Here is a 15,020-nt window from a genome sequence, read left to right as displayed (position 1 = left end):
TAAGTCTCACCACACTCAGTCCTAAACACCTCAGGACAAGTGCTTATTAGGTACTTGTTTAAAAGAAATAATAGGTTTCATGTACCATGGATTAGAATGACAAACTGCAAATATTTAAGTATTAATTAAAGCAGATTTAATGACTATTTAAATACAAAGTCAGCAGATATCTATACACAGCAATTATACACACAGCACTCCAGTGCCCTGTATCTGTGAAAAGAGGGCCTGATGAAAGAAAGAATCCCTACCCACTAATCACTAAAACAATGGCTCCTTGGTAGCAACAACTACTAAAGGAAACTGGATGGTAGCAGTTGGAGCTGTCTTCCCTCACTGGACCATACCTCATCGCATCTCTTTTTAGATGAAGGGCAGTGTGTTTTGTCATTAACAGCCACATAGCTTAACGAGATCAAATAGATGAAGTGTGAAATAAGGCAGCCAGTGCCACGCTAGGTTGGTTTCAGGCTATGCCTACAGCGAGGTGCTAATGTTGGCAGAGTTAGACTACACTACTGATACTGACCCGAGAGGAGAACAGGGCTATAGCACAGAATCCTACACATAAGCTCATTTTAACCCCACCACTCAGAAGTGATGTGGTGTGCAGAAACTCAGCTCGCCAGTGGTAGATTGGGAGGAGGAACATAAGGTTGTATTGAAGACTTCTGCTGCTTAGGAATTTCAGCAACATAACAGGATCTGAGCCAAAGGCTACTGAAGTTAATGAAAAGATACCTATTAGTTTTAATGGGCTTCCAATCGGGTGCTTAATCACTAAGGGTCTGATCCTGTTTTCACTGATGTCAATGGCAAAATACCCATTTGACAGCAATAGGGGCAGGACCAGGTCCTAAAATAATGGTCCAGGCTGTTGTAGCATAATTAAGTTTATATGACAAATGTAGGTATATAAAATGGGTGGAATGATTGTTATTTGCCAAGTCCCAGCAATATGCTTGGCTCTGTACACACCACAGAGGAAGAAGGCATAGCCTTTGCCCCACAGAGCTTCAAACTAGCCCCACAAAAACAAATGGATCAGACAACTGGAGGAAGCTTAGGAAACAGCACTGTAATTATTAAAATTAGGTGTGTAACAGCACATCTGATGTAGCTGGGTTACACCGTAAGCCAAGACAGACTGAGTTTTAAGGAGGGAATCTGAGCTACTCATAAGTGCTCATTAATTGAACAGTGGATGAAAATTGTTCATTTCTATATCATAAGGGAATGGTAGTTAAAGTCTTAACCCATTGCAACTACGAGTGTATAGCACCTGCTCTGGACACCACCTGCCCTTTGGGTAACTTGTTCCAAGGTGGTGCAGAATTAATCAACTCTATTAATCACATGGGTACCAATGGTGCAAGGTGTTCTGCCTGGCAGCCTCTCACACCCACATGGAGCACCTTCCAGCAATGGAGCCTTGGGCAAAGACAGGGATCCTGCAATTGCTCAAGGGCACTGTCCTCCTCTCAGTGCCCAGACCCAGGGCTCCTTTTACTGCTACTAATGGTAGCTGTTCCCATCAGCTAAGAAGGGATCCTCCCTGTACTGGTCAGGTAACCATCAGTATCCAACAGTGGACAACTGCCCTCTTTCAGCAAGTTTACCATCACCAACCTAGGAATCCAAAAGACCATCCCCTGGATAGGCAGAATCCTTACACAACAATCTGAGCTCTCAATAATAACGATGTCTCCTCACTTTGCAGGGCTCATTCCAACCCACTCCCCTCCTCTTGAGCTGCTAAAACACAAATGAGAGATGTGACTGGAGACAAAGATCCAGAACATAAACTTACTTGTATAGGAAGCTTTAGAGATAGGAATAATTTCTTTGCTATAAATTATGGTTTTGCTGATCTGAGTTCCATGATAAAGTGTTTAAGCAAACTAGTCCCACTCAAAGGCCATGTTAGGGTGGGGGAAATGGAAAGCTACCTCACAAAATAATACATTCCAGTATGTGTCAGACAGGTGAGACTTATTAGCTAAGCTGAACTGGAGCACACAATTTAAATTAATATTCCAAAACCTGTCTGCACTGATCTCCCATCAGCCAGCCAGTCAATGTGCATTTTATTTGAAGGATCTTCCTCACTGAATCAGAGCAGACCCTGTTCATAAGTTCATACAGGACCTCTGCTTACACCCACTCAAAAATCTTCTGAAATATGCAGATGCTTATAGATCAAGATACTTCAACCTTAGGGCTCATCTTCCAGCATGTGAAGATCTGGTCTGAACTGTGGTGTTCACAAGTGCAGGGTGGGATGGCAGCCTGGAAGCTCCTGGGTTAGATGACATCACTTCCTGTCTAGCTCAGATTGGTACTTCCTGGAGATGAGTTTGAGCTGCTGCTTAGTCTCCCAGCGATTCAGGGAGGCTTGGCTAGGGAGTTTCATGGCCTTTTCCTTCTCCATCTGTTAAAGGACAGGGTACTGGATGAAAACTGATCTATCCCCTCTCATTCCCAATGAACAGTAGAAAATACAGAGATTGCAGCAGCTCAAGATACATCTTTAGAGCAAGGTCAAACTGCTCTCTGGGAATTGCCACAGCTGTAAGAGACAAAGGCTTTGAGATCTGCATACAAAACAAGGTAAGGAGAACTGTCTTTACAAAACAGTTTGGATGAGTGTCGGAGGAGAATAGCAGCAGTCATGGAGAAAAGCAAGAGAAGAAGGCACACTAGAGCCACTCATTTTCAATACAGTTTTTTGGGTAGGAGCTTAATCAGACCTAAAATATAGCTGGAGAGAAGCAGGATATGGAAAATGGAGAGAAAGGGACTCCCTCATTCCTCTCCTGTCTCCACCTGGCTCTAGTAGGTTCAACAAATGTCATCTCCCCACCAAATAAGCACATTCTGTGAAACATCAGCAAGAAGTTAGAGAACTAAACTTCAAAACCTTTGTCCAGGGGCTTACTCCTTTGAGAGTGTTTTCCTGCCCCAAGGAGATGCTAGTTGGGCTGAGAGAGGTGGGGGCTGATGGGAACTGCAGAAATCAACAGGGCTTAAGAAACCAAAATTCTGATTGTCACCTTTAACCTGCTAAAGAAATGAGTTAGGAAACAGGGAAAATTTTGGTCTGAGGTCTGCTCTTCCCCTCGCTTGAGGTGGGGAAGTTTTGTTTGGAGATCACGCCTCTCTGCTCCTGCTCTGCATACAGCAGAACATCACAAAGGGGCAGAGTTTTCTTATAGTTCTCCAGAAACTCTCCTGCCCATGTTATATGCATTCAAACAAAACAGTGTTGGCTTTCTTCTGGCACTGATACTCACCTCTGCATAGGAAACACCTACTACAGTCCTGCATGGCCTTGCTATTACCTTCACTTCAACAGGTGCCAGCACACTTCCTTGCAACAGCACGGCCTGCCTGTACTCATACCATTGCTCCTCTAACATACACAGGGAACTCTACTACAGGCTGTTCCCTGTTCCTCATCCTCCCATTAACTATGCATCTCTACCTTGAAAGTAAAAGCAACTCCCTTATTTACCTCCTTGCCATAGTTCCTTTCACTGGGGATATTCTGCTGTTTGTTTTTCACTAGCTCTAGCTGCAGGCTGTCAAATTTAGATTTGAACCAGTGGTGAGCTTCCTCCAGGTTAGCTGTGATCTGAGGAAGAAAGTAGTGATTAGAGTCAGAAAGAGAACTGTTAGCAGTTTCAACTTCTGGGCTGCACACCAGACAGGCAAGATTTCAAATCCAGACTTCTTTAAATCTCCCACCTCTATGTAAGCATAGAGCACACCACTTGGCCATCCTGGCCTCCTTCCTACAACATGGTGGAGGGGGTGGAAAGGTCCACACTGCACTGCTGTTACCCCCTTATTGAGTAACTAATGGGCCTCTCATTGGCACTAGCCCAAGAGAAAACAATTTAACTAGAGGGAAAAGCATCAAGAAGTTGGTAGAGGAAGAGAGTAAAATGGAGGCTAAATACAGCAAACCACAGAAGAAAGAGGGGAGAGAGCATGGCCTTTGCTTGGCAATGTGCTGGCACCAGGATCATTTAAAGAATGACAAATGCTGTAAAATTAGAAAGTTATTTCACATCCTGTGTTAGCAAGAACTCTTGTTAAGGACAATCCTATATGCAGATCATAGAATCGTAGAATATCAGGATTGGAAGGGACCTCAGGAGGTCATCTAGTCCAACCCCCTGCTCAAAGCAGGACCAATCCCCAACTAAATCATCCCAGCCAGGGCTTTGTCAAGCCTGACCTTAAAAACTTCTAAATAAGGCGATTCCACCACCTCCCTAGGTAACGCATTCCAGTGCTTCACCACCCTCCTAGTGAAAAAGTTTTTCCGAATATCCAACCTAAATCTCCCCCACTGCAACTTGAGACCATTACTCCTTGTTCTGTCATCTGCTACCACTGAGAACAGTCTAGATCCATCTTCTTTGGAACCCCCTTTCAGGTAGTTGAAAGCAGCTATCAAATCCCCCCTCATTCTTCTCTTCTGCAAACTAAACAATCCCTGTTCCCTCAGCCTCTCCTCATAAGTCATGTGTTCCAGTCCCCTCATCATTTTTCTTGCCCTCTGCTGGACGCTTTCCAATTTTTCCACATCCTTCTTGTAGTGTGAGGCCCAAAACTGGACATAGTACTCCAGATGAGGCCTCACCAATGTCGAATAGAGGGGAACGATCCCGTCTCTCGATCTGCTGGCAATACCCCTACTTATACATCCCAAAATGCCATTGGCCTTCTTGGCAACAAGGGCACACTCTTGACTCATATCCAGCTTCTCGTCCACTGTACCCCCTAGGTCCTTTTCTGCAGAACTGCTGCCTAGCCATTCGGTCCCTAGTCTGTAGCGGTGCATGGGATTCTTCTGTCCTAAGTGCAGGACTCTGCACTTGTCCTTGTTGAACCTCATCAGATTTCTTTTGGCCCAATCCTCTAATTTATCTAGGTCCCTCCGTATCCTATCCCTACCCTCCAGCGTATCTACGTCTTCTCCCAGTTTAGTGTCATCTGCAAACTTGCTGAAGGTGCAATCCACGCCATCCTTCAGATCATTAATGAAGATATTGAACAAAACCGGCCCGAGGACCGACCCTTGGGGCACTCCAATTGATAAGACTGCCAACTAGACATGAAGCCATTGATCGCTACCCATTGAGCCCAACAATCTAGCCAGCTTTCTATCCACCTACTACTGCTACAAAGTACTGTGCAGTTTGAATTTAAAGGACCTTTGTTACTTACTCCCTTACTTATCCTGGAGACCTCCCTTGTGAAATAACTACAGTACTGTACAATTTGGAACCAAATTACTGTAACACTTCTTTAAGGTATTGTGCTTTGGACTTCTACTGTTTAATACCATCGGCTTTCAATAAGCGATGAGGTGCATGGGGAAATGTGACTCACCTTTAAAAGAGGTGGTTTGGAGTAATGTCATTCAAAATGGTACAGTATAGCAGCTCACACTGCTTAATGGAGAGGACAGATGTGCAGGTGTTTTAAACTTGTCAACACGCACAAGCCATTGAACCAGGTGGAAACTGACAGACATGGAGAGAACTTCCTCTTACAGGCCTAACTAAACTATAATAATTTGTATAGGAGACTGTTAAGAGCTCTAACAGAAGAAGGGCCTGGGATAAGCACTAGCCAATGACCATGGGGAGAAATAGACTGTGGCTGCACCTTACTTCCCACCTCATCAAAGGCTTGTTCTTAACACTTAAAGGGCCTCCCAGTGCATGTCCCACAAACAAATCTTGTCATCCCCAAGGACGGATAACTCTTGCTTTGTACCAGAGGATCTCTTCTTTCCCACTGTTGTACTCACCTGTTCCGATTCTACACTGGCTTCTTTCAGTTTCTGCTCAGTTTCCTCTTTGCATTTCTTCAAGTGTTTGACTGTATCATCTAGCTTCTGGAGAGAGAAAAATAACACCCAGACCCTCTCTATTTTGCTCATACAGGACATAACACAAACCACTTCTATATAACAGAATGAGCAGGAATCTGGACTGGAAAGTTTTGGTAGAATAACTCCCAGCCCATAGGTCAAATATTCAGTTCCATAAAAGCCCATGCCATACATTGCTGTCCATGCTCCAATAAACAGCTATAAAGAGAAGTTATAAAAGCCCCCTTGGCATGGGAATGAGCACCCACCACTGGTAATAGGACCCTACAGTTATGGCCCAGCAACATGCTCAGGGGCAATAAGCATTCAGACTCCAGGACAGGATCATGCAGCTCAGCACGGATCATACTGTATTTCCAAGGCTGTGAGCATTTTACCTGACATTGGTTCTCTAGCTGCCGCCGCACTTTCTGCTCCATTTCCAGCTGGGCCTCCAGCTGCCTGTTCCGTGTTGCCACTTCATGCTGGTTTTTGGCCAAGGTCTGCATCTCACTCTGAAGACTTGTTAACTCTGTCACGAATTTCTGGATGCTCTGTGACTAGAGATGGCATGGAAGTGAGATCTCAGTGACCACATGCAGATTCTAATCTAATGGAAAGGGGAAGTTGTATAGTGAGCTCCCACCTGCTCATAGTTTTTTTTCTGATACTGCTCCTTGATCAGCTCCATTTGCCTCAGCTCAGATTCAATCTCCTGAAAATAATTTTAAATGAAAGGAGGAAGCTCCAGTGAAATTGTTTAATGTGACAGAGCTTGGGCTGCTCCAAACGCCATCCTTACTGTGTGACTGAGATTTGGAGTGACACATGCTCTGCTGGGGACAAGCAGGCAGCAGAGTGGCATTCGAGCCCAGCACAGAGGATCTTCAATAAGACAGGGAGAGGGAGGCACAAGCACCCAGCAGTGTTCTACTGACTGGAAATCACTCATTTATAAAAGGACACAAAGGCGGCCAGAAGCTGTAGGCCCTTCCCTTCAGCATGACCTATTGGCAAAAAGATGCCTTATCCAATCCACTGAACTGGGAAACAAAGGACTACTGTGAAGTGATCTGTCGAACTATAGAGTGATTCCATAGCAAAAAGAGCATTTAATGTAGGGAAAAAAAGACACAAAAGACGAGCATTTCCCCGCTGTTACTGACACTATCAGACTCCTACTGGCACCAGGTTTTTTCCATACCAGTGGCAGTATCCTGGCCTGGCCCCACTGCAGTGACAGCAGTAGTTCTTCCCATTACGAGGAGAGATGGTGTATGAACGGGGTTTTTCAGAGTGAAAAGGTATCTGCACAAACCTTTATCCTCTCTGTGTTCTGGATGTTGTTAGTTTTGGAGGCCAAGTAGTGTCTGATTTGAGCTCTTTGGCTCTTTAGCTTCCCCCTGTAACTGACCAGGGACTTTTCCAACTCCATTATTTTCTGCCGCAGCTCCCTGTTAGCCCGGGACACTTCAGCAGATTTGGAAGAAGCCTCTTCTAGGGCTTTCTTCAGCTAGGAGGCATATAGAAGAGGTTAGTTCATGTTCATCCCCAAAAATGTCTGGCTAGGGTAATCAGAGACATGTATTTCCTGTGAATATCACCAAGAAGAGAGTCTCTGGTAAGTAGCTGGTAAGCTGGATCTTCCAGTTATTCATAGGGAATGAAAGAATACACAGGTTAACTTCTGGGTTTCTGAATACTTCAAGGTCAGAGGACACAGATGATAGAAAGAATATAGCCCATGACAGACCAAAGAAGCAGAGACCACTGTTTTACTGCCTCTTCTCTTCCATATACCATGTTTTTATGACAAGGATTTTGCAATAATTGGAGGCTGCTATCAAACATCATACAACCTTCAAACTATAGCCTTTTGGTCCTTCCTGGAAACCATATTCTAATTAATCTTTGGTTTATTCCATAGGCCTTAGAGGGAAATACAGTTAGGTTTGCACAAAAAACAAAAGGGGAGGGACAGATGTGATAAATACATCACTAACTATGCTACAGCCACCAGAGCATCACTTTGTCCACTGCAGGCCAAAACTCTCTTATGTTGCTACCAAGTGATATTGCAACACAAAAGGGGGACAAGAAGTGTCATAGATCACTTTTGTTTTCTTATTGTTGGGAAGCAGAGCTCTTCTCGGGAAACTGATCATGGAAGGAATCTTGCAATTCAGCCCCTCCTCACCTCAGCAGATTCCCTGTGACCTGCTTTCCTTGTAGCCTCTCGCTCGGTCTGAAACTGCTTCTTCAAGGACTCCAAGCGTTCGGTATACAGCTTTTCTTCCATTGTGGCTTCTTCAATTAGCTGCTCCCTTTCAGGAAAGAAGGAAGACAAAAGCTATAGGAAATAAACCATACTGAGTGAATTCATAAACACTACAAGTGGGAAGACCTGGCCACAAAAAGAAAACAGCAAGAAAAAGTGATGGTCCAAAAATATTTTCTGTGCTTGGGTGGGCCTCATTTTGCCACATTATGTGCGCCATGAAGATTTGACTTAGCTTTTGAAGCATGGCAGTCCAGGAGGCCAGTTCAATTTGTTCATTCAACTGCACGTTCAGCACATTTATTTCCTCAACAACAGCTCCAAACAGAAATACAAGACAGATTCTCCTTGTCTGAGGGAGGCTTTCCTCTCAGAGCCAGCAGGCGTCTGCTCTAGGCCAGCCTGCAGAGTTCTCCCAGGAGAATGAGGCGGACTGCTCCAGCTCATAACATTCCTCAACTCCTATCAGCAAGCAGCCTGCAGTTCCCAGGAGGCAGACTCCTTCCCCGCCCCCATCCCCTCCTGGCAGTACAGGAACAACAGCCATATTGCAAGGCTGTCAGTGGCAAGTGCTGCCAGCCACGCGGGCATATTCACTCAAACAGCAGAATAGTGCTCCTGCATTCTGGGCTGCGCCACACATACAGCCCAGAGGAAAGACTGGGCTCCATTTGCAGCCTTCCAATACTGCAGAGGAGCCTGGAGAAGTCACTGCATCAGCAGGCAAACGGCTCGTTCATGAGGGCTATGTACCAGTCCATCAATCCACCAAGCTGCTGGCTCAACAGCCACACCACAGAGATTGTTGCTGCAACTGACAAAAGCATGGAAAGGGCCACAAGCTCTGCAGCTAGAAATGGAAAAGCAAAGTGTTCCTCAGCCATGGCACCTTGCACTTGTTCTTACCTGCAGGCCATCAACTGCTGATGCTCAATTTCTTTCCTGTTTATTTCTTCCTGAGTATGTATCAGCTTGCTCTGCAGGGTACTATTGGCCTGCAGAGCTTGTTCCAAACTCAAAGCAAGCTTCTTGTTGTCTGCTCTAGCAACTTCTAGTGCTTTACAAAGTGGGTCCACCTCAGGGGTAAAGAGAGAGAGATTTAATTTATATTTAATTGAATGAGAAGAACTTCTACAAACACTCCTTCCCTCACCAACTCCCCAGTAAGAACAGAAGGGATCTTTTTCCCAGTCAGTGTCAATCTGCTCGACTAGAACTCTGGCAAATACAAATGGTGTGTTAGCAGCCTCTGCTTAATGCTATCGATTGTGGGCAACTGGTGGCCTGTGGGAAGTCCTTAGACTCAATTTCAGAAGACCAAGCATCACATCCTGCTTTCCATCAAGGCTTCACAAGACAGCAAACTTCCTTCCAAGTGAAGGCTGTCCATGGTAGACATAACCATGACTGACACTAACAACTGCCCTGTCTATATTAAGGGCAAAATTGTCTTTAAGTGTTAGGTTTTAAAACACAATTCTATTTTGTTTTAAGTTTCTCCTGGTATAAATGGTGTAAAACTTCCTTTCTATAATCTCCATAAAATGATCTACCCCAGTGTTTACAGATTTTGCCTTGTAAGTTTCCTGGCAGGTACTCCCCCACATTCCATCTTCCAAAAAAGCAGGATGGTTCAGTACCACAGAACTAATCCAACCTGTTATCATTGGAAAAACTTGGTCTCTACCTGACTATTGTGCTGAGTTTCTATGACAACCATTTTGGCCTGGTGCTGTTCCAATTCTGCCTCTAATTTCTGGATTTTTTGTTGGCTCTGGGTCCTGCAAACAAAAGGAGAGAGAGAGAATAAATCAATCAAGGGGCATGGTTAACAGCAAAGCTACCTATACATTCTTCTCCCCTGTAGAACGGAGGTCGTATCACAGTTTTCTATTTTCAAAGTATCTCGTTTGGACTGGAACTGAATTTTAATTTCGGTCAATCTTCTCTCTCAACTCCCAATTTCTTCCCCCTCTGATGCACACCATGAAATGATGAATTGGCTTCAGACACAGCTATCATACCATTTGGTGTATTCCCAAGCAGCATATAAAGGTAGGCCAAATGACATTAATGTTAGCTCTAGGCATCCAAGATCAGTTTTAATTTTATAGCATCATCCAGTTCCCAGCACAATGATTTGCTGTGCAGCAATGTACAGCTATCTCCCATTCATGAAAATCTGCCACACAGGGATTGCTGGCCTATAGTATAATGACTGGCATTATATACATGACTGACAGGAGTTGCCTGCCTATAAATACCATTGTAAATGTGACTGGCATGCTTCATTGGCTCACATCACAACTGTAATTACATGTTCTGCCAACTCATCAGTCTGAAACTTTCTTTTACAACTAACACAGAGTCCACAAACATAGGGAAGAAAGTGTTGCAAATTCTCAGATATCTTTGATCTGTGAGATTTTGGGCCAGGATGTTAACTGGTTCAAACAAGAATAAAAATCACAAAAAATACAGAATAAATTCTGTTCACACAGGAAATAGAGCAGTCTTTCCATGTGCTAATCAAGTTAGATCAGAGACAAAAATACAGTTAATGTGCTATTTACATTTACACTACAATCTCCTCTCTGCTAGATGCCTATATAAGATCCTATAGGGATTAATAATCAGATATTGGCTTTATAATAACAGAGCACTATACCTAAAATTTAAAACAAGCAACAGGTACTACACAAAGACAGACAAATTGCAGGGTATGTGCACCTGGAAATTTGCAGAGATACTCAAGGAGTTATGCCTCAGTGGGGAAAAATTTTATATGTTAGCAGGGATCGGCAACCTTTCGCATGCAGCCCGATCAGGGTAAGCCCCTGGAAGGCTGAGCCGGTTTCTTTACCTGCTGCGTCTGCAGGTTCAGCCGATCGCAGCTCCCGCTGACTGCAGTTTGCCGCTCCAGGCCAATGGGGGCTGCGGGAAGCAGCGCAGGCTGAGGGATGTGCTGGCTGCCATTGGCCTGGAGCAGTGAACCGCGGCCAGTGGGAGCTGTGATTGGCCGAACCCGCGGACGCGGCAGGTAAACAGCCCAGCCCGGCCCGCCAGGGGCTTACCCTGATGGGCTGCATGCCAAAGGTTGCCGATCCCTGAGTTACAAGTATTAAAACAGTCTGTAGAAGGTTTTTGGATGTTGATTCCCACTATCCCCAGTTATAAATCCCTACACATGACTAACTTCTGGAGATATTTTTATGAAGTCTTGTGCAACAGGCACACTGCACTTAATGATAGTTGGTTAACAGAGAAGGCAGTGTATTCTCAACTGCAACCCTTACAGAACTGATCATGTGTACATGAGGGGCAAATCAACTAGTGCTATGCCTCCATTCTTCCAATATTGCAGAAAAAACTAACTGCAGGGATTATAAAAACAAACTGGGTTCACTGGGAACTACCTTATCTGGTCCCATATAGTCTGCTTACTTCCCAAAAGGCAGATAATCATCTTGAGCCCTAGGGAAAGAGTCGGTGATCAAGCCATTCCCTGGCCTGGCTTGTCTAGTTTTTCACAACATTACAGATACTGAGAGTCGCAAAGAGTTTCAAGCACAGTTACCTGTCTTTTCTGAGCCCTGTGATCTCAGAATCCTTGCGTCCCAGCTCAGTTTGCACCTTCTCCAGAGCTGCCTGCATCCTGCTGTGAGAAGCCAGCACATTCTCCAGGACAGATGTCACCTTGTCGTTATCCTCCTTTGCCTCCTGTAGCTGGCGCTGTAAGTTTGCCACCTAAAATACAAGAAAGCAGGCAGAAGGGGGAAATTGGTTAACTTCCAATAAAGACTACTTTGATTATACTCTTCATATAAATCATAAGTAGGCTACACCCCCGCAGGCTCAGGGAAGATCGGTCTTGTCTTTGTTGTATTAATTTAGATGGAATATATGGGCCAAAGGTGTTAACATAACTCAGTCACTGTCCAACATTAAACAGTTTTAAACAGAGATTTCAGCCTGCTTAGTACCATGGCAAACACACAATTGTTTCCTTTCCCTTTAGTTAGGAGTTTTTTAGAAGGAAAAAACCGTTGTCTGATAGTTTTTTAGATGGTATTAAAGATGGTAATAATTGTCCTTTTGGGGAAAAGAAAGAAGTAAATAGAGATGGGTATGAGCAGTTGTTCTTCTTGTTGTTAAAGTCCAGTCCCACTATCTAAAAGATAAAATAAGACACACACACAAGGAGAGAAAAAAGAACAGCAAAGATAGAAAATGAAGTTTCTGTCTCTGTTATTGACTTTCACTTGTAATTTCACTGCTGGAAAAACACAGGCACAGTACATGGTCTTATCCACTCCGAGACCTAGCAAACTTGTACCAGCATGAGGCTATTTAGGAGGGCATTGCATTTAGCTGCCTCTTTCTGGTCACAGGCTTTCCACTATGTTACAAAATATAATCTTGGCCAGATACGCCAGAGTTTTATTAGGCAGAAGGAAAAAGGAGGGGTGTTAGGAAAGAAGAAATAAGGCAGGGAAGGAAAAGCACCTACTTTTGGGCGGGGTGGGGAGAGGAAGTCTCACATCCCAAGTGGTATTTGGGATTCTGCTGGAGCTAGTGGCAGTGTCACCTGGCTCCCTCTCTCTGGCCTGGTCAGGACATCTTTCAGGATCAGGATGACAAAGTCCCAAGAGACGGTGAGAGTGGCAGCCAGTAGCCAATTTTTCTTTCTAAAGTCACTTTCTTAAGGCCTCCAAAAAGGAGTGGTTAATGGACTAATTCAGTCTGTCTTTTGTACCTTTTCCCATATAAACATTTGTTATGATTTGTGACATCTTATGAACTTTCACTTACTATTTATAGTTTACCTCACAATTAGGGTAAATTTATAGGCCCAATTATCACAACATCTCCTTCAGCCTGTATTTGAAGGTATGCCGGGAAGAGAAAAGTTCTCCAGAATTCCTCTCCATTTCCCACCCTTCCTTTGGTGTAATCATCAGAGGAACCTGTCATTCTGGCTAAGGAGGGCCAGCCCTAACCCATGCAACTTTACCAACACTGGTTGAACATGCTGCCTTTGTGGCGTTCAGTTCCCATCAGCATAGGGAACGAGCGAGAATGGAATACGAACTCTAATAGCATGTTGCGGTATTGTCCACTATGAAGTCCACACGGACTATGTTTTATCTGCCAGACTCTGATTTGCACCCTTATTCAAAGGTTTAGGGCCCAACATTAAAGATAAAATTGGGGATTCCTCACACCCATTTTAAGTAAGTGTTAACTCCACTGATTTCAAGATAACTCCTGACTTACAATGATGTAAGAGGAGAATCAGGTCCCAATTGCTGATACAGAACTTTCTAAGTAAATATTAACCCCTGGTAACCCCCTGTATGTTGCTGGCATCAACTGCCTACTTCATCAATGGCCATCAGTTGAAAGCATAATACTGCAAAACATTATACAGGATTGTACAGCACCTTGAGACTCAGGAGTCAGTATTCTACACACATTCCAGAACCAGTGTTGGAGCACTGTTGTCCATGTAGACATCAACCGGCTAATAAGACTTATGTTGAAGTTTAAATTTGCTGTGCTGGAATCTGAGCCAGGCTATAGCAGATTTGTCTCCTTTAAAAAAAAACCCTGTTTCCTTGCCTTTTGCTTCTCCCTCTCTTCCATGGCTTCCATGTGCCCCTTAATTTTGTGACTCTCTCGCAATGCCTCATCACGGGACTTGATTGCCATAGAAAATTCTTCTTCTTTGTGTTCAAGGGTGGTCTGTGCCTTTGCAAAGAGACAGAGGAAGAGGGTGAATTCTAGTTTTCCAAATCACAGGAATTGGTTCTAATAGTTTACAATTTAAGGTGGTGAAGGGACTTTACCAGTGAAATGGTCCAGATGTCCTAAAATCTAGACACCTTGATTTGGTATTTAGAACAAGAGATTTTATTTTTCAAAACAAGCATTAGAAAGAAACTGCCACCCCTCATCCGGCCTTGGTGAGGGAGATAAAGAGATAGAACTGGAAACTCCAACCCCAGTAGGGGCTGCAGTACTTTCCTTCATGGGGCATTAAACCTCTTTTTGACTTTATGAAACAAAGATCCAATATTTCCCTCAGAATCCAAGCTTTAAATAAATTAAACATGAGTAGCAGTGAAACAAGCATATGTGTTTTCTGCTGAATCTATTGATAGGATTTATTTCCTTGGTTTTATTTTTAGAGAATATTCTTCTAGTTTAATGGATTTTTAAATATTTGTTACCCTGTCCAGAGTCCTAGGTGCTTTATCAATAGTCATTACAGTTTCTCACTGCAGATCAATCATTCTCTCATTTTAGTGCATGTTACTGTTTGTTACATTTATTATCGTTAGAGATCTGCAAAATAACATCTGACAAAATTAAAATCAGATGAAATAAGAAATTCAGACTAAGCAAGAAAAGAGCCACTGCTCACTAATCCCCCAGTAAACACAATCCTTATAATCCACAGTTTGTAATAGAGAGGAAGGAGGGACAAGTCAATTGTTTGCAAAATCCAAAGGCCACTTTAAACACAAATAGCTAACATTTCATGAGACTCCCCTGGATATTGCCAGCCATAACTATAGCTCTAGGCATAGGAACAAGTCTCTGGGTATACTGCTTGTTTTAATATTAAAAGAGAACACAAAATAGGTAATTCAAAAAGAGATGGCAGAAAGGAAGAGATTTTAGCCAAACTCCTGACATATTGCCCAAAAAATGGAAACCAGAAGCAGCCATTTATATTTTTGGAATAAAAAATAGTAACTTTTAGTGACGTCCTCTGGGTATCAGGTACACAATATTCTCCAATCTCTGCTTGCCAAGAAAAAAACAACAACTTTAAGACAAAAATAC

General features: G+C 43.6%; 1 protein-coding gene across 8 annotated transcripts in view; it reads right to left on the bottom strand.

The window, feature by feature from the left end:
* CCDC150 (coiled-coil domain containing 150) overlaps positions 1–15,020 on the bottom strand; it is a 51,762-nt gene that overhangs the window by 3,885 nt on the left and 32,857 nt on the right. For 5 of the 8 annotated variants that reach the window (XR_012664426.1, XR_012664427.1, XR_012664428.1 and 2 more), the window contains 11 exons: positions 13,791–13,919; positions 11,746–11,915; positions 9,856–9,949; positions 9,075–9,244; positions 8,088–8,214; positions 7,209–7,403; positions 6,537–6,605; positions 6,289–6,450; positions 5,828–5,914; positions 3,515–3,634; positions 2,215–2,431 (listed from right to left, as the gene is read on the bottom strand). Coding sequence is in view for 1 of the 8 variants with exons in the window: in XM_075118037.1 (XP_074974138.1) it covers positions 2,315–2,431; positions 3,515–3,634; positions 5,828–5,914; positions 6,289–6,450; positions 6,537–6,605; positions 7,209–7,403; positions 8,088–8,214; positions 9,075–9,244; positions 9,856–9,949; positions 11,746–11,915; positions 13,791–13,919 (1,440 nt within the window). In the remaining 7 variants the exon portion in view is untranslated. Of the gene's footprint in view, positions 1–113; positions 2,432–3,514; positions 3,635–5,827; positions 5,915–6,288; positions 6,451–6,536; positions 6,606–7,208; positions 7,404–8,087; positions 8,215–9,074; positions 9,245–9,855; positions 9,950–11,745; positions 11,916–13,790; positions 13,920–15,020 lie in introns of those variants that run through there. The other 3 variants (XM_075118037.1, XR_012664429.1, XR_012664430.1) reach the window with 3 other exon arrangements.

The sequence above is a fragment of the Caretta caretta genome, chromosome 11, assembly GCF_965140235.1.
Source record: "Caretta caretta isolate rCarCar2 chromosome 11, rCarCar1.hap1, whole genome shotgun sequence".
Taxonomy (NCBI): Eukaryota; Metazoa; Chordata; order Testudines; family Cheloniidae; genus Caretta; species Caretta caretta.
Note: the sequence above shows the minus strand (reverse complement) of the source record. Positions and strands in the feature narration are given on the sequence as shown.